Source organism: Monodelphis domestica, chromosome 6, assembly GCF_027887165.1.
Source record: "Monodelphis domestica isolate mMonDom1 chromosome 6, mMonDom1.pri, whole genome shotgun sequence".
Classification (NCBI taxonomy): domain Eukaryota; kingdom Metazoa; phylum Chordata; class Mammalia; order Didelphimorphia; family Didelphidae; genus Monodelphis; species Monodelphis domestica.
This window is the reverse complement of record NC_077232.1, coordinates 130,790,525-130,818,480: the sequence shown is the minus strand read 5'-3', so window position 1 is coordinate 130,818,480 and position 27,956 is coordinate 130,790,525. Positions and strand designations below refer to the sequence as shown.

At 35.0% G+C, this 27,956-nt stretch overlaps 1 protein-coding gene across 5 annotated transcripts in view; it reads left to right on the top strand.

Moving 5' to 3' along the window:
• The window catches only part of ATP8A1 (ATPase phospholipid transporting 8A1), a 284,236-nt gene that overhangs the window by 77,402 nt on the left and 178,878 nt on the right, over positions 1-27,956 (top strand). For 3 of the 5 annotated variants that reach the window (XR_008912864.1, XM_007496504.3, XM_007496506.3), the window contains exons 8-13: positions 4,301-4,370; positions 10,132-10,259; positions 13,424-13,535; positions 18,666-18,831; positions 24,743-24,870; positions 27,269-27,346. Coding sequence is in view for 4 of the 5 variants with exons in the window: in XM_007496504.3 (XP_007496566.1) it covers positions 4,301-4,370; positions 10,132-10,259; positions 13,424-13,535; positions 18,666-18,831; positions 24,743-24,870; positions 27,269-27,346 (682 nt within the window). In the remaining variant the exon portion in view is untranslated. Of the gene's footprint in view, positions 1-1,429; positions 1,504-4,300; positions 4,371-10,131; positions 10,260-13,423; positions 13,536-18,665; positions 18,832-24,742; positions 24,871-27,268; positions 27,347-27,956 lie in introns of all 5 variants that reach the window. The other 2 variants (XM_007496505.3, XM_056802573.1) reach the window with 1 other exon arrangement.

The window sequence follows — 27,956 nt, the reverse complement described above, 5'->3', positions numbered from 1 at the left end:
CTATGGTTCAGTTTTTTGCTGTTATGAGTTTGTTTCTCTTTTACAATAGTCAAAAGAGTATTATTGAAGAATCAGAAACAATTTACTTTTCTCTTGTCATTAATTATTTCATGTAATTAACTCAAGTCATGAGCTTTGCTATTCATTAATTAATGTAAGACACAAGTTTGTCAGGGCAATACCAATAGCAATATTGGTAGAATGTGTTGCTCCTTTTCAAAAAGTTTTCTCATGTGTAATTTTATTTGTTCTTTGTAACAACCTGCAAAATGTATGAAGCAGGTATTATGACCACTCTTTCCAAAAGAAGGATAGTGGAAGCAGAAGAAATTGAACTGATTTGACTAATGAAATAACCCTATTACTGAGAGAGTAGGGATTATGATGCCTGCCTACATTTGGCTCATCATTCTTTAAAAAATAATATGGTCCAAAACCCTTCTAAATAAAAGCACTTAAAGTATTTTTATATTCCAGACTTTTTAGCTAAGAATCACTTTATCTAGTGTCTCTTTTGTGAAAGTTTTGCTGGATTATATTTTTGTTTTGAAAAAAAAGAGAGTTGAAAATCAGGACACAGAAGTCTGTACTTCTGAACAGAAGAATATACTTGTGTTAGTTTTCACATTATTCTAATGAGCAGTGATGTTTTGTAAATTATCTTACAAATGCCTTTTTATAGCACAAACCTGTTTGTATAGTTACCAAAAAATCCTCAAATCCAGGAGGAGGAAGTTCTAGCAGCAATGGACAACTTTGTTGCTTGTTGAGGCAGGCTCTTAGCTTTGCTTTTTTATTTCATTAATTTGAAAATTGGTTCATTGGCCCAAAGATTTATTTCCCTAAATCATTTTGCCCAATGATCTTTGCTGAGACCAACTATAGTAGTTGGAAAGAAAAAAAAAGCCCTTACATTTCTAATTCTCTATCATTTCCAAGTCTGGGTATACAGCTTCAATGTTAAAATGGTAGCTAGCTGAAAAAGATATTAAAATATTATTTCTAGGAAAATGTTTTGAATGAGTACTTGTTGAATAGACAGCATTTAGAATGCAAGCTTTCTTTTCTAAAATATCTTCAAGCTTCTAACAAAAGAGGCTATTGGATAAAATAATTGTCAGAAGCCATGGTTTTGTTTTGCAGGAGGATATTAATAAAAAGAAAATTAAAAAACTGCAAACATGGTTATTTATTAAAGCTGAAAACTTGATTTACAAATACATTGCACAGTCAACCAGTTTTTTAAATGCTGTCCTATCCTTTTTAGACCTGATTAAAATAGATTTTGAAAAATTTGCCATTAGAATTTTTATTAACATGTATTGTTTTATATAATAATTTCAAATTTTCTGTCTCTTTTGTCCATTTATGTTTTTTTTCTTGTTACTCATTTTTTTCTGTTCTAATAATTTCAAAATGGGATGTGTAGGTGGCAGTGGGGGAAATAGTGAGAGTGACCAATGGGGAACACCTCCCAGCAGATCTCATCAGTCTTTCTTCAAGGTTAGAATGAACAAGTTGCATAGGAAATGTGTATGTGGGTCCTCACACCAAATTAGAAGAGTCTTGACTCAATGTCATTGGATAATATGTCTCTTTGAAACACAAAAATATTTGGTTTTCTAAGAAATGGGCACTTTGTAGATGTTCTAAAGGCTTTTAATGAACCTAATTGAAGATGTTGGGCCACTTTTTTGGCCCCTGAATTGTGCATTTCAAACTCCTATTGGATTCAATAGGAGTCTTAAGCACAAAAGCAAAAGTAGATCTGGGATTTCTTCATTTAAATTTTTATAAAATATTAACATAAGAACACATTCTAAAGCTTTATTCTTGCCTCTTTAGGATATTGATTCAAATGGCATTTAACTAAAGAAACATTCATGGAAGAAACTGTTAATTGGGAAATGATAATAAAAGATTGCATTTTACTTTTCAACTTTTTTTGAGAACATGAATGCTTCTTTGTTTATTTTTTACCACCTGAAACTTTCCACCAATTATTCCTAAAGTAAATCCTCTGAGATTTAGGGTTTTATGGGACTTGTAGAGGACCCCCTGCACAAAGCTAAATGTTGTACATTTTGTACTGCATGCATTGGAATTATTATCAACATATTCCTAGTAACAAAGTGCACGTTCCTGTGATATGTTTCAACTCTATCCTAGTGTCTGTCCTGTGACTGCATCTTGTTTCATTTTTCCACTTACTAATCACAAAGCCTGCTTTGCCTCTCTGATTGTAGTCTGTATTCTGGATGTCCTCATAATTTGCTAAAATATTTATTATCTAGCATGATTCTTTATCTGAAACAACTTTGCTGCCTTTTCTGAGTGCTGTCTTTTGAAAACTGCTTCAGTAATGGGCTGTCTTTGGTGATTAATGAAAATGTCTTGTATTTTGAGAATGTCTTTTATTTGATCTAGTTCAAACAAAAGTTTTCTGTTTAATTTCTTTGAAAGAAATGGTTATTTTTGAAAGAGAAGAAGAGAAAGAGACAGAGAGGAGAGGAGAAGAAAGAGGGAGGAGAGCAGAAGAGAGAGGAAAAGGAGAAGGAGTGAGGAAGACAGAGAAAGGGAAAGAGGGATAAAAATAGAATTAGAAAGGTCTTCTTTTTTGAATATCAAGGAGGCTTTGAGCAGTCAAGAAAAATATAGGTGCTTTCCTGCCACAATACAACATACACGTTGCTCAATTTAGCATTTGGTGTCTTTCCATTCTTCCTCATTATTAGAAAATGTTTGTGATTATTTCATGAACTATTTATATATTTAACACTTTTACATAATTAAGTAATAAGTTGACCAATAGTTACTAAAAAAAAAAAACTAAATTACCATTGTGATAGTGTTAAAGAAAAAATTGATGAAGTAAACATATATACATGAATAAAGCTCTTACCTGTAGGAGATAAGTAGGCACATTTATCAGTCTAAAAGAATATTAAGGGGCAGCTAGATAGTTCAGTGGATAGAGAACCAGACCTGGAGATGGGAGGTCATGAGTTCTAATCAGGCCTCAGACACTTCCTAGCTGTGTGACCCTGGGCAAGTAACCTAACCCACATGCCTAGCCTTTACTGCTTTTCTCCCTTAGAACTGATACATAGTATCAATTCTAAGACAGAAGGTAAGAGTTTTTTTAAAAGAACATGAAATGATTTAGGTGACTTTCTAAATTACCATGTGAAATAGATGCTTTCAATTTTGAACACCTGTCATTGTTCATTCATATCATGAGGCCATAAAAATATAAATTTCCATTATTGATTCTCAGTGAAACTTATTTATGAAATTTGAAACTGATTAAGATATTCCAGATATTCCTAACTTACCAGCTTATCTGTCTGGCTATATAATAATTTCTTTCTGGAAGTTGTTTGCCCAGTAAAACAAAGTTCGTTTGAATTTGATAGAATTTTAGTATATTTTTTTACTAATGCTTGTTTATCAAAGATACTTAGCAAGTCAATCTCATTTCTCAACCAAGTGTTAAATAGATCAATGTGACTTTTGACTGCTTCCTTTTTTCAGTTGTGGGCATGATAAGTAGACCTCTCCCAGGTTTGTGTATATTACAGAGAAACTAATTACATAGCAAAAAAAAAAATAAAAGTCAATTGCAAAAGTAATTTTGGCACCCTATCCTTCCTCCCACTCCTGTTGCTGAAAAGGAGACTTACTTATTTCAGGATAGAAAATAAACCTGACAAAATAGCAGAAAAAGCAACAAGAGAGGTGCCCACTAGAATTGAGAACAGTATTCATTCAATTGACTTAACGACTCTTTGGGGGAGAATTATTTTAGGATTAGTGCCATTTTCTTCAACACTTTAAAAAAAGTGTTTTAAAATTATAAGGGAAACAATCTTGGATGTCCTAATCAACTGATTTCTGTCATCAATGAGCATTCAGATTAGGAGCATGAATCAACTATGATATTCTGAAGTGTTGAACCTTTACATATTAAAGTCTGCACTGTGCCTATGTATGGTGCATAGACTAGACTATAGTATGATAGACAAATCCATTCAGGTTAGGTCATCTTTAAAACAAAGACTGAAAAACTCTGGTCCATTAGTTTCTCATGTATAGACAGACACTGATTCTGAGGCTTGCTGTTCAAACTGAGCTGGTGTATGTGAAAGGGAACTTTTATATTTTACTGCTCTAACCTAGAGGAAAGAAAAGAAAAGATGTGAGACTTCCTACGTTTGAGCACTTAGATAATTGGTTGTTTCTACTGTGATTGTTTTTTTTTTTTTGCTAAATCTTTGTGATTTTAAATTTTAAATAACAGTGAGCCTCAGGCCATGTGTTACATCGAAACATCCAACCTAGATGGCGAAACTAACCTGAAAATCCGACAGGTAACATCTCATTTGTTTTCTTCGTGTCCATGGTGTGGTTCTATCAAGTGATTTTGAAAGTTTATTTTTGCCATGTATCTTCAGTGTAAATATTCATTAAGCACCTACCAAGTACATGCTAAATACTTTGCTAATGGATGGAGGAGATGCTAAGATTAAATCTGGCCGGACCTCTGTCGTCATGGAGCTTATAGTCTGTGTGTGTCTCTGTGTGTCCCTCTCTGGGTACATCAATCAGTCAATAAACAAGGATTTCTTAAACTCTTACTATGTGCCAAGTACTCTGGTAAGCCCTGAGGATCCAGAGAAAAAGCAACAGAGCCTTCTCCATAGAGAAACAAATAAGCTGTGCTCAGAGATTTTTACATCCTCTTGAGAGAATCTTGGCAGTTTGTCTAAACAAGCAGATTGTAAATGACCTTAAATGACAGTTGCCTAAAAAGTTACATTTTATTGGCTTGAATATTTGTTTACTCCTAACAAAAGGCTCTAAATTATCTTAGAAATGATAATTTCTTATTTTGGGCAGTTGACTGGGCAACAATATTCTTTTAGTGATATTGTTTATTTGCCCTACTGTAATGAACAGTCTTCAAAGAATTAAAAGTTATAGTCATCCTGGGCATGAGTAGACTGCAGCCCTTGCCAAAGAAGAATTTCATAAAAGAAGCACTCTACACTCTAATGAAAATATTAATGATATGGAAATAGGCTTTGAGAAATGATACATGTAAAACCCAGTGGAATTGCTCATTGATTATGGGAGAGGAGAGGAGGGAGGAGAGGGAAAGAACACAAATCATGTAACCATGGAAAAATATTCCAAATTAATTAACTAGACAAATAAATTAAAAATAAAAATAAGAAGGGATCTAAAGGAGGGCATCATCAGAGATATATGAATGGAAAAGAAGCAGAGCTGGTCATGTGGCAAGATCAAGAAATCACAGATTGGATAGTTTTTATGCTGCACTGGCTATCATTGAAATTTAGGTGATCTAAAGGAAGGTTCCAACTTTCTCTAATTCCCTCCAGTAGTGGTTCCATGGAGAAGATAACATGAACCTATGTAGGTAGACGTAAAGTGTGAGTATATGCTTGTGTGTGTGTGTGTATACACACAAAAAATTGTGATACAGAATGTTTTATTATACATGCATAAAGCAGGAGGAAACCAAACACTTGCTATATGTTACTGTGGGTATAGGAGAAATGATTAATGAGCAGAGGAATATAACATACCGAAAAGTAGAGGCTTCAGAAGTACTCTTGTCCAACTATAACAGGAGTTTTTATAGGGAAAAAAATTTGGTCTCTTAATATAATGTTTCCTTTTTTAATCCTATATATCATATGCATTTAAATATATATGTTCATATTATTCTGAGATAGGGTCCATAGACTTGTCTAGACTACCAAAGTTTTAAAACCTCCATGAAGCTCTACAGTATTGTAGTGAATCTATTGCAATGAAATTCATTGGGGATAAATGAAAGTCTTATACCCAGGTTCAAAAATTCAGTTTTTCAAGTATAGAATAGGGTGGGGATGCGATAACAAATCAATTGAAAAAATATCTGCAGATTTAAATGGAATACAGCATCAATATATGATGAGATAGCCCCAAAACCAAAGGTTGATTCCATCTTGGTCTACATGAAGAGAGGCATTAGCATCTGGAATAAAGAAATAAGCATCCCTCTCTATTCTGCCCTACTCTGACCATATTTTGTTTATTGGTTTCAGTTTTAAATACCTTGGTTTTAAAAGAATAATGATATTCATGGCCTGCAACATGATAGGCATTTAATAAGGTGCTCATTGATTAACAGACTGGAGAGTATCCAGAGGAAGGCAACAAGGATGGTGCAGGACATTGAGTACTTGTTTTATGAGGATCAATTGAAGGGACAGATTAGGGATGCTTAAAGAGAGAAAAAGAAGATAAGACTAAGAAAGGAAGAGGTCATCTTCAAATATTTTAAGGGCTTTCCTGGGAAAGAAAGAAGGATCAAGCTTTCTCCAGTTGATTCCAGGAAGTATCACCAGGAGTAGTGAGTAGAATTTGGAGAGGCAAATATAATATGATATCAGGAAAAACTTCCTGACAAAGTTATTAAAAAGAATGGGTAGCTTTGAGACACTGTGGGTTTCCTCCCATTGAAATTCTTCACAGAAAGACCGGATGACTATTTGTCAAACCTGCTATAAAGGTGATTTCTTTTGGTTAAAGAATAAACTAAATGGTTGTTAAAATGCCTTCCAGCTCTCTATGATTCTCTAAATCAGGCAATTAATATGAGAGTTGAATTGGATCTTAATAGTTGGGTAAGATCTTAACCAGTAAAGAATTCAGGAAGGGTGATGGACTGTTTTCTTGGCAAAGGAAACAGCAATGTTAAATAAAGGCACAGAGATAAGATATAAAATGAATTTGATTCTTAGAAGTAGTTTGGTGAATGGAGAAGCAGCATGAAACAAAAGTTGAAAAGCAGGGTGGACAAAGAATGCCATCTCTAGTGGAAGAACCAATGGAATAAGATGCAAATCAAAGCATACAATTTGTCATTTTAGTTTATGCAGGTTTTTATTTGTGAGTTCTGGTTTTTTATGAGTATTCTCCTACAACAGTGAACAATATGGAGGTAGGTGTATACCCCAAACCAAATTGCCATCTCCTAGAAGGAGAAGAGAAGGAAAGAGAAGGAAGGAAATAATTTGGACCTTATAACTTCAGAAAACTTATATAGAAATTTTTACATGTAATTGGTAAAATAAAAGACCATTTTTAAAAAAGCAAAAAGAAAAGTGGTACCAGATTGTAAATGACCTTAAGTAACAGTTAACTAAAGAGTTAAAATTTTTATTTCGTAGGTGTGATATGGAAATCACTTTAAAAGACTGATATATATATATATATATGTATGTATATATATATGTATATATATATATATATTAATTTAAGGTCGCCAAGGAATTCAGCTATGTAATTCCTAAATGAAAACTCAAGTCAGCAGTCAACCTTTTATGGAGTTTTAATTACAAACAGGAGGAAGAAAGGTATTAGAGAGAGAGAGAGAGAGAGAGAGAGAGAGAGAGAGAGAGAGAGAGAAAGGGGAAAGAAGGGAATAGGGCTTAAATACCCCCTCTGCTTAGACTGGGCCAAAGGCCCAAGCCCTTAGATAGCTGAGGCAAAGAAAAGAGATCAGCCCCTATCACTCACATGACCAAAATGGAGAAACAGTCTCAGGGGCCTCCACCTCCAGCCTCCTTCAGAGCCAAACCTCTCCTCTCAGACCTCTCCAGTAGCTCTCCCTCCAGGACCTCTCTCCTCTCAGACTCCTTCAGAGCAAAATCTCTCAGATCAAAACCTCCCCCTGTTCTCAGACCCCTCTATCTTTAAGGAAACCATCTAAGTCCCCTCCCCTCAGTTCTCACATCTACCCATCACTGTCCATGTCTCCCCTGTGCCAATGGTGGCTCTAGCTTAACCCAGGACCGCCCAGAGGTCTGTTTCCTTTGCACATGTCTGTTGAAGGTCATATTCTCAAATAATTAAATCTTGATCTTTGCTGCAGCCCTTCCTAAATCTTGTTACTCTGAGTAGGGTGGAGATTGTAAGTTCCAAGACCTGGTTCTGTCATTCCAAGTATCTCTATTGTATCAATTCTAAAATCAATCATGACTCAAAGAACTTCCTGTTCTATGCTTAAGCATAGGTCAAAGCCCTTTCCATTGTTTAGCAAAAGGTTTCTGTCCTAAAGTAATCTTAAGAAGGGAGGAGAAGGATCCTCCCATGCCAAGGAGTTTCATATTCCAATAGAGTTCTTACTATCAGTAGAAAATTTTTTCAAGTATGAAATTTCCCAATGGGGAAATTTCCAACATTCATAAGTATAAGAAATTTTAAGGTTTACATAGGTGAAAAGCAACTGTTAAAAGATTTTTCAGGAAGTTTGGCAGCAAAAAAAGGCACCAAACAGTAGTTTAACACAGAAGAATCAAGGGAAGAGATAGTTAGACAGACAGAGAAAGAGAGAGAGAGATAGATATACATACATACATAGATAATCCATTAATTCATTAAGCACTTCCTCTATCAGGCATTTTGCTAAGTTCTGGGCATACAAAACCAAAGGTGGTCCCTATTCTCAAGAAACTTATATTCTTTAAAAAAAAAAAAAGAAACTTACATTCTAATGGGGGAAGATAACACATAAATTGGAGGGAGAAAGAGGAGACCTGTAGCTAGTATGCAATGGACCATACCTCAGACTAAATCAGTAGGTTGGGACTTATGATAAGAGTTTTAGGAATTCTCCATTCTTTAAAAATTCAAATACAAGAAAGCAGTAGAATTTGATAGATTTAAGATATTACCTAGAAGAGGAAAAAAAGGAAGTCAGGAATGAAGTACCAATTATACTTGTGTCAAGGAATAGAGCAATAATTGTGGATCTTGCATCTAGAGCAGGAAAAGTTTCTGGTAGTGATAGATAACTTCCAGGATGAAGACTGGAACAGTAGAACAGGAGGGGACAGAGGTGTGTGTGTGTGTGTGGGGGGGGGGGATACAGTTTCAGGAAATTCATTTTGTACAATTTTTGTTTAGCTGTGTATAAGTTAATTAGTTAAAGAGCTAATAAAATTAACTTGCCCCCAAAGCTTTAGATAATATGGAATTCTGGCACATGGCAATGTTCACATCTTAATTTTATAAATTAGTTACATTTTTTCCTTCATAAATGACTATTATCTCTTCAAGAATCCTCTTGACATTAAAATAATAGAATATATTTAGAATTGTTAATCATCATCAATGTGTAATTCTTTGAGGATTGAAAAGTACTTTACATATGGTATTTGTAACTACATATTATTATATTGTATATCACTGTATTATTATTACATGCCTGGCACGTAGTATGCACTTAATAAATGTTTTGTGCTAATTGAATAACTCTACAAATATATACTCATATTGAAATGACAAAAATCAGTTCTTTTGTGTTAACTTAACAAATAAATGGGTGGCTATTTCCAAAGGTGCTATAAAATAATTCACTAAATTCAGAAAGATGTTTTCATTTTCTAACCCATAGTATTCCTCCTCTCTGAGCCACCAATTCCACTGACCCCCTACATGTAAAACATCTGGATATTGTAATGGTGCAGATTTGGAGATGGGGAGCAGTTTTAATACTATTTCAGATAATTAGTTCCCTAGGGTCTAGGTGAGCTGTGTAATTTGTATTGGATGTTAGTGATTTAATGAAATTAGAACTGCACTTAGCACCAGAGTTCAAATGAGTGGGAGGAGGTGAGAATAAAAGAGAGCAGTTAGCCAAAGTTGTTTCTGATAATAGAAGGTACTGTAGTAAATTGAGAACAAAGTTCCCATTCTTAATCAGGGTGAGAGAACACACCCACTTCCTGGTAGAACTTAATCCTCTAGAGAGAATTAGTATAGAATTTCATATTTGGATCCTAACTTTTTACCACTACATCATCCTAGATACTTCAAGTTTACGTTTTCTCACAAAAGCTACTCTACATTTCCCCTTTAAAAAAATTATATCATAGTTGGAAGGACCTGAGTATTCCCTCTACTCAATACTTTAACTTCATCCAAAAGAAAGTAGAAGGAAAGAAAGATCTTCACTTTTTATCCTCTTGAAAGAGTGAGATAAATCCTCATAGTTATGCGAGTCAGTTAATGTATTCAAAATATGATTAACTTTTTTTTTCTTGATAAAAACAGGGTTTACCAGCAACATCAGAGATTAAGGATATTGACAGTTTAATGAGAATTTCTGGCAGAATTGAATGTGAGAGTCCAAACCGGCATCTTTATGATTTTGTTGGAAATATTAGGCTTGATGGACATGGGTATGTATGATCTGTATTCAAAATTATTTACTGCACAAAATAAATCACAATTTTTAAAGAGCTTCCAAAAAGAATAAACAAATAAGGCATACTTTTAAACATCTTTTTGTCATAGGATGCCTTCTCAAATGGGGGAGAAGGAGGAGGAATTAATGGGTATTTTAAGGTAACAAACCAATAAATTAAAAAATGTTTCAAGCCTACATATATTCTTCTGGGATAGTTTCATACAAAGCACTGTGTTAAATTCTGGCAATATAGAGAATGGTAAGACAATCCCTGTTCTAAAGCTGCTCACATTGTAACAGGGAAGAAAATATCCATCAGAGGTTTATGTGAAAAGACCAGGCATAGTGGATGATAATGCAGTCCTTTAGTGAGCTTTACATGGATGTGTCTATTAATGTTTTCCCCAGTGTCTTCAAGTTGTACTTATCGCTAGCTACCAGCTAGTATTTGAACATAGAAGTTTAGTGCACAATACTCCAAGGAATATTTGACAATACTCTGCATTTTTGACTCATATTTAGAGGTAAATATGAGATAACTTTAATTTGCCATAAATTTAATCTTCTTTGGAAGCATAAAATTGATTGTGGTTTTGACTTTATTTTTTAATTTATAATATGAACATATTATAAATGTAAATATTTTAAATAAATTTAATAAATAAATATAAGTTTAATACATAAATATAATATAATATAAATTATAATTTAAAGATGATTTCCAAAATTTTCTATATAGTGAATCCTTGATAACAAAATGAAAAATTGTTATGTCTAAATTTTGCTATTCTCACCTAGCTGGCACCTGTATCTTCCTACCAGTTTCCTTATGGTTTTGTGCCACTGAGGCCATACCACTCTACTCTGATGCACTGCTCAGTGTACAATTTCTGATTCATGGGTTTCTGTGACCTTTATGACTTTTCAAAATAGTTTCAAATTTAAAAATCTGTTGATATCTTTTGTATTTAAGGAAAGGAGAAAGAAAAAATTTAAGTACTTACTATGTACCAGGCACTGTGCTAAGTGCTTTACAAATGTTATCTCATTCAATCACTTTACATCATCTTAATTCTTCAATATATCCCTTCCTTTCCATTTCTTCAAAACCTCTTGGAGGGAGGGAGAACTCATGTTAGCCAGATAAAAGCCTGGTTTGAGCATTGAATTAAGGAGGAACAAAGAGAGAAGAAAGATATTTTTCCCTTCTATAGCTTCCCAAAAAAAGAAGTATTCTTTTGCACAAATAATCTGACTTGGTTCTGTTTCTCTTTTCCTTGATAGCTTGTTTTGTTTTAGTTTTTGATGTTAAGTAGCTTTATTTTGCTAGAGTAACTTCATGTGTCAAGGCTCTACCCGTCAAATTAGCTTGTGCATATAATTCAGTGAATCAAAAAATATAATATCAGAGGTCCATGTTGGAAGATCTGTGTCTTCTTATGACCAAAATATAGACATACCAGAAATGAAATTCATATTGTTTATCCATGTTTATGTTTCTATAAGTTATTAAATAGATTATAAATGGGGGACAGCTGGGTAGCTTAGTGGATTGAGAGCCAGGTCTAGAGATGGGAGGTCCTGGGTTCAAATTTGGCCTCAGACACTTCCCAGCTGTGTGATCCTGGGCAAGTCACTTGACCCTCATTGCCTAGCCCTTACCACTCTTCTGCCTTGGAACCAATACAAGGTATTGACTCCAAGATGGAAGGTAAGGGTTTAAAAAAAAATAGATTATAAATGCCTTGGGTGTCACTTCCTTTGTTTGCTACTAACTTACACTTAGTTAATACATAATCACATAAAAGGAGCTTACTAAATGGTCCTTGACTTTATTTAACTAAGAATTTCTAAATAGAATTTTCTTAAAGTTTTTTATCCTTGTTTATTCAGAAATATATTTTTCCTTCCTTCCCCCCTCCTAAATGCTATATTTTCCTTATTGAATTTCTATTTGACTTTTTCTTGGGTTCATAATACATGTTTTAAAGAAATACTTACCTCCTGTTAAGCATCTTTAGGGGAAGCTAGGTGGTTCAGTGGATAAATATCCAGGCATAGAGAAAGGAGGTTCTGGATTCAAGTCTATCCTCAGATACTTCCTAGCTGTGTGACCCTAGGCAAGTCACTTAACCTTCATTGCCTAGCCCTTTTTGTTTTTCTGCTTTGGAAACCAATACACAGTACTAATTCTAAGAAGGAAGGTAAGGGTTTAAAAACATTTAATCATTTGCTTCCTTAAACTAACTCTCCTCAGTCCCATTTTTTTGTTACTTTCTCAGAAGAATCTTCTGAATGTTTGTGATCATTGTACTTCCTATCACTACTCCTAGTCCTACAGAATAGATATGAAAGGCAATCAGTCACCTGCCTCATTATTGGAAGATTGGCCAGATGGATAATAGACTATGTCAACAGTTTTGGCTTGTCTCTTCAATGAGATTCTTCAGAACTTAGAACATGCTTGTAAATCATTGATGATGGCTATAAGATCAATTTAAATTAATAAATTCTCCAAAGAATACATATTATTAATTAAGTAAATAGAAGCTGTATATTTTGCTGTGTCTTTGGTTACTGACCCCAGGGTCTCCAAAGATAAAAATAGAAAAGAGAAGGAGGAAGGGGTGGCATTGATTCATGTGGAGGCAACCAATGTATGTTTTCTGGATAAGTGAAGTTGTTTTAAAATCGAATATTTCTCAAGACTAAAAGGAGATTTTAAGACATTTCTCTTTTCAATTTTTTTTTCCGGGAGGAAAAGACATTATCTAAGCTAAATATCTTAAAAGTCAGAGTCGTTCAGACTCAATCAATAAAAAGCTTAAATGTTCATGTGCTCAAAATATTTCATGCCAGTTGAGTCCCAATTTATATGGTGGGGGGAAAAACATTTAATAAGGGAAAAGGGCAGGGTCACATTTTCTTTCCATTTTCTTCCTTACATGCACTCATGTCAGAAAGAATAGTAATTCCAAAAATCCTCAGGGCAAAAAAAAAAATTCTTTTTGAAAAACAATCATGACATCAGGAACATAGAAGCCATAAATTATTTTTAAGGTAGAATTCATTGTTTCTGAAGACTGAACAAAATACTTTTAAAGTGTATTAGAAAGAGTAGATTTTACTGTTAAAATCATATATTCTTGGTTACAGGACTGTTCCCCTGGGAGCTGATCAAATTCTTCTACGAGGAGCTCAATTAAGAAATACACAATGGGTTCATGGAATAGTGGTCTATACTGGACATGATACCAAGCTTATGCAGGTAGGTTTTCCTTGAGTTGTGAAAATTTTCTGGGCAACTAGTGATTTAATTTTATTTGTCATATAATTTCTAGATTTTTTATGTTGTTTTTTGGTTAGGCAGATTTATTATTCTGTTCCTTTAACTACCAAGGTAAACTGTGTTTTTCCCCTAAAGCATTCTTTTACTATATGAACCTCCCAAATATTTTATGGATATAATTTTCTAAACCAGCCTAAGTGTTTTATAGTGAGAAAAACTCCAAAAATGGTGCCTAACCTCTGTGTACCTCTGACAACTCCCTGGTTCTTAGTCACTACGTCCTAGATGGGATGCATTTTACTCTGGTGGATAGAGTTCCTACAATAGAGTTTGTAGAGTCTATTGGGAACTTCCATTATGACAAAAACACAGGTCCTTTGCAAATGTATCTATTTCTTAAAATTATTTTTTATAGTGACTTTTAAAGTGTTAAGAATGAAAAATAGGTGAAAAAGCAGAATATAAACTAGAGTGTTGCAATAATTCTGGGAATTGTAGAGGCCAACAAATATCTGTAGCACTGTGGGCATCTGTTTTTGCTACCAACCCTTCCCATGAGGAAGCCATTATTAATTTTGTCTTAATCAGGATGGATTTAGCTTTTCATTCCATGTATGAAAAGTTCTATTTAACTTGCTTAACATGGGTCAGGCAGCATCATCTTCAGGATAATTAGAAAGCTGCAAATTTGCCTTTCTCCATCCCTGTGGCTAGTTGATTAGGTTGAGGGGTTGTTTAGTAAATTAAATGTCAACTTGTCACCCATCCCTCAAATGATCTCATCAGAATTGACCATTTAACTGCCCGTAACCATGCATAGGGGCATCTGTCTACTTCAACTGCCAGTATATCTTCCTTCCCAGGAGCTCTAAATAATGTAATTTTTGATCTATATGCCTCAAGTAGAAGGACTTGGCCACTGAATGAATGGTCTCACCTTCATGCCATTTATGACTCCCCCACCGATTCTGGAGAACAAGTAGCCTTCAGGAGGAGATGGTGGGTTGACACCTACTAGTTTTACTATACTGTGATTAACTTCTCTATAGAGAGCTCTTCATGAGCATCCATCAATCCCATAATATTGGCCATGGAATGGGGCAGAAAGTTTTAGATCTTAGAGTGAGTCAGAATAGATGGAAGGGGCTGTATGGGAATGCTTTTTTTTTTTCGTTATTAGAATGATTGTATTCAGGGCTCATCCTCAGGAGGGGGAACCCTGGCGAGGTTAGTGATTCATTACCCAAAAGTGAGCAAGTGATTAGATTTTTAGAGGAGGGAACGCCACTGGTGCCTGTCATTTTAGCTTGGCAAATAATGTCAGTGCCTGTCTTTCTAAGAAAGTGGGTACAGAAAGAGAAAACAAATGAGTGTGGTGGAGGCAGCCATACAGGTTGAATATCAATGAATGAATCTAGAAAGGCCTTCTTATTCTGTTGACATCCATTTAGGTAAAAAAGACTAATTTTTTTTTCATTAAGGCAGCAGGCAACCAATCAGAACATAATTTAAGATGAGAAGACATGAAAGGTTATAAAAAGTAAAAAAGGCTATTTTTTTTTCATTAAGGCAGAAGGCAGCCAATCAGAGAAGGCAAGAACCTTTTGAGGCAACAGAACATGTATAAATTAATGGTGAGGTGAAGAAAACACCATAGACTAAAATTTAAGAGAGGTACCCAGAGAGAGAAAGGTAGTGTCAGCCTGGAAATTTGCAGATGGGCAAAAAGGCCCTTGCTAATCCTTGGCCATTTGACCCAAGATAAATAAGCTGAGGAATAATAAAAATTTGGAAGTCTCTGTATAGGTCATCTGGAAATGGAATATCAGCCCTTTAATTTTCAAGGTTCCTAAGAGAATGAGTATTCAGATTGAAAAGGGGTGGTGGGAAGCAGGGAGAAAAAAATCCTTGAGGAATACCCAGAATTAGGGAATGTGGTATGGTTGATGAGCCAGCAAAGGAAATACAGAGACTAATCAGCATAAGAAGGGGAAAAGGAGAGATTAATATTAAGAAAACCCAAAGAGGAGGGCAGTCAGTGGGTTAAATTGCAGTAGGCAAGTCAAGAAATCTGAAGACTGGGAAATAACCATCAAATTAGCAATGAAGAGCTCATTTGTAACTGGAGAGAGTAGTTTCATTTATGGGATGAGGATAGAAGTCAGATTGCAAAGGGTTGAGAAGTGAATAAGAGGGGGAAAAGTAAAGACAATAAATATAAATATCTTTTTTCTAGGAATTTGGCTGATAAAGAGAGGAGAGACATATAGGACGTGAAAGATTTACTGTTTATGTCTGGTCTAACAAAGGTTTTTTAAAGCTGAGGAAAATTGCATGTTTGAAGGAAGCTAGAAAGTAACTAGGAGAGTTTGAAGTTTTGAACCAACGGATCATTGAGTAGACTGAGTTGGGTAGAGAAGAAGGGAGAGGATGTAATAAAACACATATGTAAGAGATGATGGCCTTAGCCAGAAGAACTACTTCTTTATCAGACTGGGTGGAAAAAGGAAAAGTGGGAGATGCTATTAAGGACATTAAAAAGAAAAAGGAGAAGAGTCCAAAACTGACTTCATCATCTTTCCTCTCCAAACATCCTCACTTACAGGATTCTCTATTTCTCTCAAAAGCAGTTTTGTGCTTTGAATCTCCCAGGTTCATGACTGCAGCATTGTCCTCAAGACCTCACCTTCCTTCCTACCCAATATCCAATCAGTTACCAAATCTCACCATTTCTTCCTCTACATCATCTCTCAAATCCAGTCCCTTCTCTCTACTCACACAGCTAACCTTCTTACAACCTTTCACCTAGATTATTGTGACTGATTTCTGATTGATCTCCATGCCTCAAATCTGTCACCATTCCAATCTCTCCAACACAATGCCTCCAAAGTAATTTCCCTGATATGTAGATTTGACCACATGACTCTCTTACTCAGCCATCCCTAAGGGCTCTTATTAGAATAAAATATAAATGCCTTTTTTTTGGCTTTTAAAACCTCTCCTATCCTGATCCCAACCTATCTTTCCAGCATTATGTTGGAAGAGAATTTCTCTCTCCATTATGTCACTTTGTTTAACATAATCTCTTAGTGACCTGGAGGTCAAAGACCACTGAGTAAATTCAGGTATAGATAAGCCCTCAGAGAAAGGAAGTTAAAGAACCAAGGAACCAATGAGATGGGAAACTGATTACACAAGCACTGTGCCTCTGGGTGGCCCTGGCAAATTAAGGAACTATGATTGGTTCCTGAGATGTAACCTGTGAGAGCGAGTGGGAGGAGGAAATTGCTTATAAAGGGAGACCCAGCAGGAAATAAGGGTCTTCTGGCTGGAATGTGGAGACTGAAGGAACCATTGTCAAAGGTTAGCCTCAGTCCATCATGGTGGCCAATAAATTAGTAAGTTAAATACCTCTACCTTTTTCCTACCTTTCCCTCTCTTTACTATTACTACTTTGATTTAATAAAGTCATAAAGCTACTATCAGCCTCATAATTTTAATTATTAGACATTAATTCCCTCCTACATTCTTCAGTGCACTCAAACTGGCCTTTCTGTCCCTCATAAATGATGCTTCACCTCCCTTCTCTGCATCTTTGTACCAGTCATCCCCTTTTGTGGGGAATTCACTCCTTCCTTACCATCACCCTATAGAATTTCTCTCTTCCTTCAAGAGTCTTCAAGGACCATCTTTCTTCACAAAGTTTTTCCTGATTTCTCCAATATCTCCCTCCACATCTCTCCAATATCTCCCTCCACAATTACCTCATAGTTAGCTACTTTGTTTTTATTTCTTTTTTTTTCTCCATATACTCATGTATGTATGTCTCTCCCATCAAATAGAAGTTCTTTTCAAATAGAGATTCTTTCATTCTTTGGACTACTTTATGCAGCCCTTAGCATAATTCCTGGCTCATGGTTGGTGCCTCATAAATGCTTGTTTGTTGAGTGATTGATTCATTAGACCCATAATCCTCCTTGTTATGGGAAAGAAATTTTGGAAACCTACAAAGAGTAGTTCCGGTCAGCCAACTAACTGTGTAGAACTAGAAAGAACTAAAAGTAAATTAATATTAAAATCCAAAGAAATGTTTAATGGCAAGCAGAAGCAAAGGAGAGTAGCAAATATCATGCAGATTAATGGAGTCAAACTCAAATAGCAAAAAGAGCCACTAATAAGTGCACAATGGTCCCTATGGGCAACATTTTGACAATTTTAAAATGTAAATTTATCTGTCTTATTATATTTTATTTATTTTGTTAAGTATTCTTCAATAACATTTTGATCTGTTTTAGACCAGTTTTTTTGGGAGGTATTATGTGCCTCATGAGCCCCAAGTTTGGCACCTCTAATGTAGATGGCAAAGGAGCAGGTATACTTTTTTTTTTTTAAAACCCTTACTTTCTGTCTCAGAATCAATACTAAGTATTGGTTGAACCCAGGACCTCCCATCTCCAGGCCTTCTACTGTATTCACTGAGCCACCTAGCTGCTCTGAGAAAGTGTACTTGTTATAAATTAAACTTTTCATCCATTAACCCGACACTTTCTCCCCTATGCCCTGACCTTCTATATTCCTTTGTAGAGCATCACAATAAATCATGTCAATTGCTTAAAGGGTTGATGGACTTTTCCTTAGGGTGAAAAGGAAGAGAAACTAAAGTTTGGGAGGGTGCTGGTAAGCAAAAGGAAATAGGGTGGCAACTTGAAACCTGAAGGGAACTCGAATTAGTCAAAACCCATTCCCTTGTCCCATTTAACAAAATTGGGGGTTGCAGGGGATCTCTAGGGAAAAACATAGGCATATATAAAGTCAAAGGGGAAGCACTTTATATAAATTACACTTGGATACATGTTTATTTTAAAGGATTTTTGTTTATTTTACTTTTGTAGGAATTCAATAATTGTAATTTAGAATTTGAGTTTGTGAGATAAGCTGTACCTTTTGTAAACAAACATTTTCTCCCATTTTATTCTAATGAACAGTTCGATCTCAAATTATAGGAAATAATGGCTTGCATAGTTTATAAACTGTTTTATATAAAAACACACATATGCATACATATTTTCAGAACTCATTTTGGTTGTTTATATTCCTTTTTTTCTGTAGAATTCAACAAGCCCACCATTGAAACTCTCCAATGTAGAAAGGATTACAAACATACAAATTCTGATTCTATTTTGTATCTTGATTGCCATGTCTCTCATCTGTTCCATCGGATCAGCTATTTGGAATCGAAGGCATTCTGGAAGGGATTGGTATCTCAATCTCAGTTGTAAGTCTTAAAACACTATTATGTCCAAAAAGTGTTTTCTATGGGACTAGGATAATTTTGGTACTTATGTTTTATTTATTTATTTTTTAAAAAACCCTTACTTTCCATCTTGGAGTCAATACTATGTATTGGCTCCAAAGCAGAAGAGGGGTAAGGGCTAGGCAATGGGGGTCAAGTGACTTGCCCAGGGTCACGTAGCTGAGAAGTGTCTGATGCCATATTTGAACCTAGGACCTCCCATCTCTAGGCCTGGCTCTCAATCGACTGAGCTACCCAGCTGCCCCCTTGGTACTTATGTTTAAAAGATTTCTTACAATCATCTTTGAAGGGAGTGAAGGGAGTTTATATGTGAATATGAATTCTTTTAGAACAGAGGAGCTTCAGCTTATAAGAACACCAACTCCTTAGTATCTAAATGTAGTTGAATAGGTCATGAGTCATGTTATATACTTTCTCAAATACATGTAGTGATATACATTTTTACTTTTTTCCTGTTTTTTACATTTTAATATTTTATTTTTAACTAAAATTTTATTTTCCTCCAATTAAATATAAAAAAGTTTCCAACTTTTCCCTTTTCCTTTTTATTTTGTACTGAGATATTTTTTCCAATTATGAGCAATAACAATTTTCCACATACATTTTTCAAACATTATTAAGGTCCAAATTGTCTCCCTCCCTCCTTTCCTTTCCCCTTTCCCCCCCAAAGATGGTAAATAATTTGATCTGGATTGCACATGTATTATCATGCAGGTTTCCAACATTTTTAAATGAATTTTGAGTCTTGAATTCTCTCCCTCTCTACTTTCCCCAACTCCAACTGAGATGTTCAACAATATGATACAGATTTTACGTGTAGTATCCTAGAAAGCATTTTTCCCAAATTAATCCTTGGTAGAAGGAAACTGGAACAAAAAAATTGAGAACGTGAAAAAAATTTACTTTAGTCTGGATTTAGACTCCATTAGTTCTTCCTCAGAAAGCAAATGGCATTTTTTTTTTCAAATCATGGGTCCTTTGGGATTATTTTGGATCATTGTGTTTATTGCTCAGAATAGCTGTTATTCACACTTGTTCATACAATTTTTCTGTCACTAAGTACAATGTTCTGCTTCTGCTTACTTCATTCTGCATCAATTCATTTAAGTCTTCCCAAGTTTTTCTGAGCCCTTCCTGCTCATCATTTCTTACAGCACACTGGTATGTGATTACAATCTTATATTATTACTTACTTAGCCATTCCCCAATTGATGGGTATCCACTCACTCTTCAATTCTTTGCCTCCACAAAAACCTGCTTTAAAAATTTTTTGTGGATACAGGTCTTTCCCCTTTTTATTTTTTATCTTGTTGAGATGTAAACTTCGTAATGATATTGCTATATCAAAGGGCATATACTGTTTTATAGCCCTTTGGGCATAGGTTCAAATTGTTTTCCAGAATGGTCAAATCAGTTCACAACTCCCCTTACAGTGCATTAGTGTCTCAATTTTCCTACAACCTCTTCAAGTTTTATCATTAACCTTTTATTTCATAATAACTAATGTGATAGGAGTACATTGGTACCTCAATTTTTTTTAAAATTTGAATTTCTCTCGAATAATGATTTAGAGCATTTTATCTGATTTATCTGATTCTAGAGCTTTCATTACTTTGTCTGAGAATTGCTTATTCATATCCTCTGACCATTCACCAATTGGAGTATAATTTGTATTCTTACACATTGAACTCATTTCTCTCTATTAGAGAGTGTTGTAAATTTTTTTCACCATTATAATTACTATGTATTTCCCCCATTTATCCTTTTTACTCTCCTTTCATTCAGTCCATCCCCAAATGTGTCTAGTTTCTGACTACCACATCCCTCAATTTTCCTTCTTTCTATCAGCTGTGAACTTTAGATTACTCCACCCTACTTAATCTAACAAAAAATCAGGAAATAGTGAACTTTAGATTACTCCACCCTACTTAGTCTAACAAAATCAGGAATGTCTACACCCATACTTAAAGATTAAGTATTTAGGAGGATGGCCTATGATAGACATGTGCTAGCAAATGACAAATCAGAAACAACTGACAGACCCCTGGGCTGGCCTAAGTCAAGCCTAAGATATCATTGGTACATGTGACATGCAGGAAAGTGATGTAAAACTGTCTATATATTTCACATCACTTCCTCTCTTCTGTCTCTTTGACAGCAGAGAGGTGGCTGGAGGCAGCATGCTGAGTGTGTCAGCATCTTGGCATGGTGGCTGCTATTGTCCGGGTTTAGTGGTGAGTTTTCCTTGCTTCCATACTGGAGGACGCCTAGTAACCTAGTTCAAGGAGGCTCTTCTCTGAGATCTCTCAGAGTTTAGGCTTATTTTTCTCCTTTACCTGCCAAACACTATCCTTTTAGTGAAAGCCTCTAATCTTCAAGGACCTCATGGCAGAGAACTTTGAACTCGCCTAGCACAGGCCAGGAGGGAGAAATCTATACCTTTTCCCTCTCTCTTCTTGATTTCTTCCCTATATATTGATTAAACCACCATATATCTCCAAACTGACTTGGGTATTTTATTTGGGATATCCCCTGGAGACTTCATCAAATTTAGATTAGATCACAACCGTAAATTATTCTTACACAGCCACTCCCTTCTCTTATCCTCTTCTACTTTTCTGGAGACTAAGATAGATTTCTGTCCCCAGTGATTGTTATGTTCTTCCCCCTGAGCAAATTCCAATGAAAAAATGTTCAAGCGTATACCTACAAACATCCCCTATCTTCATCTTCACTATAAAGGCTTTCACGCGTCTTTTTTTTTTTTTGGTGCAACAATTTACCCTGTTCTGTTTCTCCTTTCCCCTTCTCCCAATGCATTCCTCTTTATCACCCTTTAATTTTACTTTTTTACATCTTATTCCTCATGTTCAACTCTCATCCTTGTCCTCTGGCTATTCCTAATTGCTCTAATAATGATAAAGTTCTTAGGAATTATAAGAATCATCTTCCCATGAAGGTATATAAAAATTTAGCCTTATTGAGTGCCTTTTGATTTTTCTTTCCTGTTTACCATTTTATGTTTCCCTTGAGTCTTGAATTTGAGAATCAAAATTTCCATTCAGCTCTGGTCTTTTCATCAGGATTGTTTGAAAGTTTCTATTTCATTGAATACTCATTCTTTCCTTTGAAGGATTATGTTCTGTTTTTCTGGGTAAGCGATTCTTGTTTCAAGTCCTAACTCCTTGACCCTCTGTTTCTTTAATGTAGAAGCTGCTGAGACATTTGAAAAATATTCCTGGAAAGTAAATCTTGTATAAAAGGCAAAGAGAAGCTAGTTTTTATACTTGTTATAATCACAAGATTAGTCAAAATAAACTTTATAATAATAATTATTATAATATATATAAAAATAAAATTATTTTTATAATCTTCATTTAAAAATAAAATTCCATATCTTATGGAAGATGATTCAATAACTATACCCACAGGCCTAAAAGAAATGTAAATTTATTTAAAAATAATTTTTAAAAATAGGAAAGTGCTCAATTACATTTAGTAATGAAAGATAAGAAACTGCTCATTTACATTAGTATTGAAAGCAGAGTTCAAGTATGTTTGTTGTGACAAGGAAATCACTTTAAAAGACTGATATATATTAATTTAAGGTCACCAAGGAATTCAGCTATGTAATTCCTAAATGAAAACTCAAGTCAGCAGTCAACCTTTTATGGAGTTTTTAATTATAAACAGGAGGAAGAAAGGTATTAGAGAGAGAGAGAGAAAAGGGAGAGAAGGGAATAGGGCTTAAATACCCCCTCTGTTTAGGCTGGGCCAAAAGGCCCAAGCCCTTAGATAGCTGAGGCAAGAAAAGAGATCAGTCTCTATCACTCACGTGACCAAAATGGAGAAACAGTCTCAGGGTCCTCCACCTCCAGCTTCCTTCAGAGCAAGCTTCTCAGAGCACAACCTCTCCAACCAACCCCCCAGTCCTCAGACCCTGCTATCTTTAAGGAAAACCATCCAAGTTCCCTCCCCTCAGTTCTCACATCTACCAATCACTGTCCATGTCTTCCCTGTGCCAATGGTGGCTCTAGCTTAACCCAGGACCGCCCAGAGGTCTGTGGCTTTGCACATGTCTGTTGAAGGTCATATTCTCAAATAATTAAATCTTGATCCTTTGCTACAGCCCTTCCTAAATCCTGTTACCCTGAGTAGGGTGGAGATTGGAATAATTAAATTTTGATCTATGCTGCAGCCCTTCCTAAATCCTGTTACCCTGAGTAGGGTGGAGATTGGAATAATTAAATTTTGATCTATGCTGAAGCTCTTTCCATTGTTCAGCAAAAGCTTTCTGTCCTAAAGTAATCTTAAGAAGGGAGGAGGAGGAATCTCCCTTGCCAATGGGGTTCACATTCCAATGGTGAAATTTCCAACATTCACAAGTCTAAGAAATTTTAAGGTTTACATTGTATCTGTGGTAACTACAATAATTTTGGAGCTTTCAGAAAACAAAAGTATTTTACAAGCTTTAAAACTAATTAAAAATGAAAATACTTTGACTTTCAACTTATGAGAGTGAGTTCTATATTATTAGTCAGCTTTTCCTGCTGGGAAGTATCATTAAAATAGTTTCCTTTAAGAACATTTATATTCTTTCCTACTATATACCTAATGAAACCCTAATGGACATTTCTAGTAAATGTTTTGTAATTCCTTTTGATGTGTTCCTAGCCAATAGATAATTCTCATTCTAGAAAATATTATTTAAAATGCTTCAAAGTTTAATGGGAAAAAGCCTATTTTTTTCTATGCTTTATAACATTTATCCATTATTTATTTATTATTCGTTATTTATAAAATTTATTAAGTTAGTCTTAAAATAATTGATTTACTTATCCTTCTATTATTTATTATTCCTATATCCTCTAATATTAGCCCTTGTGATATCATTTTGTACTTATCTTATTTTGTTCTTATAATCATAAGTGATTGGGGGAAGTAATAAGTAGTATATACAAAGGTAACAGGGAAACACAGGAAAGCTTGGAATGACTATAAGACAGAGATATGAACAAAGTCCCATGAGAAGGTTGAGGAGGAGAAAGAGCTTTCCCAAGGTCCATGCATCTCAATTGTAGCTTGGAGAAAGACAGAGATTTCAACAGATACAGATGGGGAGGGAAGTTTGGTCTTGGAGGAGAAAGGTCTAGCCTAAGGTTACACACTAGTAAGCCTTAGAGATGGGATTTAAATTCAACTCCTCTGACTCCAGAGCCAGTTCCCCAAGGGAAAGAAGAGAAAGTGGGGGGTGGGGAGCCTAGTACATAACTGTGAGAAATACTGAGGTTTAAGGGTAGAAAAAAAGGGTATCTAACATCAAGAGAAACAGCATCTAGACAGAGAAATAAAGTAGGAGTGATTAGAAAGGCAAGAAAACCATAAATACTCCATGTTGAGATATGGGGGAAGTGGATAGATTAGAGCAAAGCCTTGTTTATTGAATCTTAGTATATACTACAGGGTTTGTTTGTTTGTTTGTTATTAAGAAAATCCTGATAACACCTTGTGTAAAATAATCCTCACCTATCTGAGATTTGCATTTTCAAAACCACTGCTTTTTCCTTATTGTCCAAGGACTTCCTGATTAGTAACAAGGCTTGAAATCCTTGATAATCTTTTCCATGTCATCTGATTCTTTTTTTTTTTTTAATGTTATCTGATTCTTTGAAGGACTGCCAATATTTTGAATATACTGAAACATAGCTCATCTATTTTAGGAAAAGTGATTACTAGCCCAATGTGCATCAAAATTTGATAATTTTTTATCTCATCTATTAGAAAACAATTTCTTCTCTGATTGAAGTTCTAAGTGATTGTACACTTTTTTTAAAGTGTCACTAGAAATAACTTTTTTTCCCCTTTTTAACAGATGGTGGAGCTAATAATTTTGGATTGAATTTCTTGACTTTTATCATCCTGTTCAACAACCTTATTCCAATCAGCTTGTTGGTTACTTTAGAAGTTGTTAAATTTACCCAGGCCTACTTCATAAATTGGGTAAATATGATCAGTTACTGTGGTTTATACTAATCTTGTACTCACGTTACTTATCAAAACACATTTGTTTGCATTTTTCTTACATTAGGAATTTTTTATTATAAAATATACATTCAACTTTTGAGAGGCTTAAGGGAAATAGTAAAATAATGCATTGTACATGTGAAGGGAAACATAATTTCATGCATAATTAGTTAGAAAAATTTTAAACCTACCATAACATTAAAAATATTTGTCATATACAGTTGTTGGCTACACTTAACATTTATTCACAGAGTCTAAATGTAAAGTATTAAAAATTCAATAATTTAGAATTAGCACAGTTGCACATTTTAAATTACTTTTATTTTTAGATGTATTTTTATTATTTGCTCTATTTACTAGACATGTAATGCACACTTATTCATTTTAAAATCTGAACTTTCAAAATATGTATTAAAATCTAGATTAAAAATGAATTATTTTTAAAAATCAGTTCTAAAACAAAAAAGGCACTGTCTATGAAATTGAAACTCAGATTCTAAATACATCTCTGCCAGTAACTCTCTTTAACCACGGGCAAAGCATTAAACTTCATTTCTTTGTCCCTAGGTTTTATTATTCCCTATCTGAGATTATTACTTGGACTTTTAAAAATACTACTGATGATAATACTCTGTGAATGAAATCCCTAGAACTTCACATACTCATATTGTCCTACTGCTGCTACTAAGAAATGACATTTATATAGTCCCTTAAGGCTTAAATCTTCTAGCAGACCAATTTGGCTAGAAATAGAATATTTAAAGGGAAGAAACATGAAATAAGGCTAGCAAAATAGATTGAAGACATGTTGAAAAGGGCCTTAAGCACCAAACTGAGATTATTCTAGAGAAAATCATTGATAACAATAGTAATAATAATAATGAACAACTTTCATTTATATAGTACCAACTATGTGCCAGGCACAGTGTTAAGCATTTTACATATATTATCTCATCTAAACTTCACAGTAATCTTGGGAGACAGGTGCTATTATTATTTCTATTTTATAAACAAAGTAATATAGTTGTATTTGAAGCCAGGTCTTCCTGACTCCAGGCCCAATACTCTATGCACTGTGCCATCTAGTTGCACCTAGGAATCTACTGAAGAATTTTTTTTAAGCTAAGGAACAACATGATCTAATCCATGTCTTAGAAATATTAACTTGGTAATTGTACGGAAGATGTATGATAGAGAAGAAAGACTAGATTTAATTAATAAACTAATTATAATAATCCATGTTGTTTCTTTTACTTTAGAGTCCTAAATATAGTAAGACAGAGTTGTTTTTAAAACTGTGTTAAATGAATAATTATCATTGAATGTTTCATGAGAAATGAATAAAATCAAGCTTGTCTTTTGAATATGAATGGTTTGGTATATTACCATCATTTAAGCAACCATTTAGATTGATACTGTTTCAATCAGTTGTCATTAAATATCAAGAAAGTGAACCACCTACTGACATAGTGGATAGAGAGCCTCTAAGCCTGGAAGACCTGAGGTCAAATTCTGCCTCAGAAATATCCTGCCTCTGTTGTATGGTGGCCAAAGCATTTAACATCAGTTGCTCTCGGTCACTCTAAGCCATAAAGAAGATGCCAACCTACACTGGAAAAGGGAGTCTCCTCTCCTAGAAATGTCCTATACCAAGGAAATCCCTGATATAGTCCTTGCCTCCTACCTGTGTAATCTCTCTGTCTCTGTCTCTTTCTCTCTCTCTCTCGCTCCCTCCCTCTCTCTCTCTCTCTCTCTCTCTCTCTCTCTCTCTCTCTCTCTCTCTCTCTCTCTCTCTCTCTATCTCTCTCTCTATCTCTCTCTGTCTCTCTCTCTGTCTCTCTCTCTCTGTCTCTCTCTCTCTGTTTCTGTCTCTCTCTCTGTCTCTGTCTCTCTGTCTCTGTCTCTCTCTCTCTGTCTGTCTCTCATTCTCTCTCTCTCTCTCTCTCTCTCTCTCTCTCTGTCTCTCTCTCTGTTTCTCTCTCTCTCTGTCTCTCTCTCTCTCTCTTTCTCTGTCTCTGTCTCTCTCTCTCTGTCTCTCTCTCTGTCTCTCTCTCTCTGTTTCTGTCTCTCTCTGTTTCTGTCTCTGTCTCTCTGTCTCTGTCTGTCTCTCATTCTCTCTGTCTGTCTGTCTGTCTGTCTGTCTGTCTGTCTCTCTCTCTCTCTCTCTCTCTCTCATTCTTTCTCTCCCTCCCTCCCTCCAACCCGCCCCTTCCTCTTTCCCTCTCCCTAACACAGTATGCCCATAAGACTATGATCTCCTTAAGAGCAGGGACTATTTGTGGCCTTTCTTTGTATTCCCACTTTTTAATCATGCCATAGGAGCATAATAAATTCTATTCAACTAGCCAAAACTCACTTTTTCTTTGATTTTTAGGATCTAGATATGCACTATGAACCTACAGACACTTCTGCGATGGCTCGGACGTCCAATCTTAATGAAGAACTTGGCCAGGTAAATGAAATACTTAAATGGAATATTGGAACGGGAGTCAGACTTGTTTCTCTCTGACCTGGTGTCTTCCTAGATAGGTCATTTAGTCTATTTACCAGCACCTGGTTCATGAACGGGCTTTATGAAATGACAAGGGGAAGATGGCCATTGTAGGGGGACAATTCCCTAGAGATATTTATGCTCAAAAGGTACAAATTATTAGGCAGGCATAGGGACTTTACTACTATTATATTTAGATAGATTGGATTTATTTTCTATGTTCTTTATAACTGTATGACCTTGGAAACATCATTTAAATTCTCTGTGCCTTAGCATCTTCATCTATAAAATGCAGGGGCTGAACTACATAGCCTCCCAGGTTCCTTGTTGCTCTAAATCTATGATCCTTTTACTAAAGTCTCATGGTCTTAAGATTGTTATTAGGTTTTTTTCCTATAAATGTAGGAAAAATCAGTATATAGTGTTATCTCCTCAGTCAGATTGTGAGCTGCTTGAGAGCAGGGACTGTTTTTAGCCTCTTTTTTTGCATTCCTAGCACTTAGCACCCAGGACCTAGAACATAGTAGGCACTTAATAAACATTTATTGATTGAATGATGTTATTTGATATA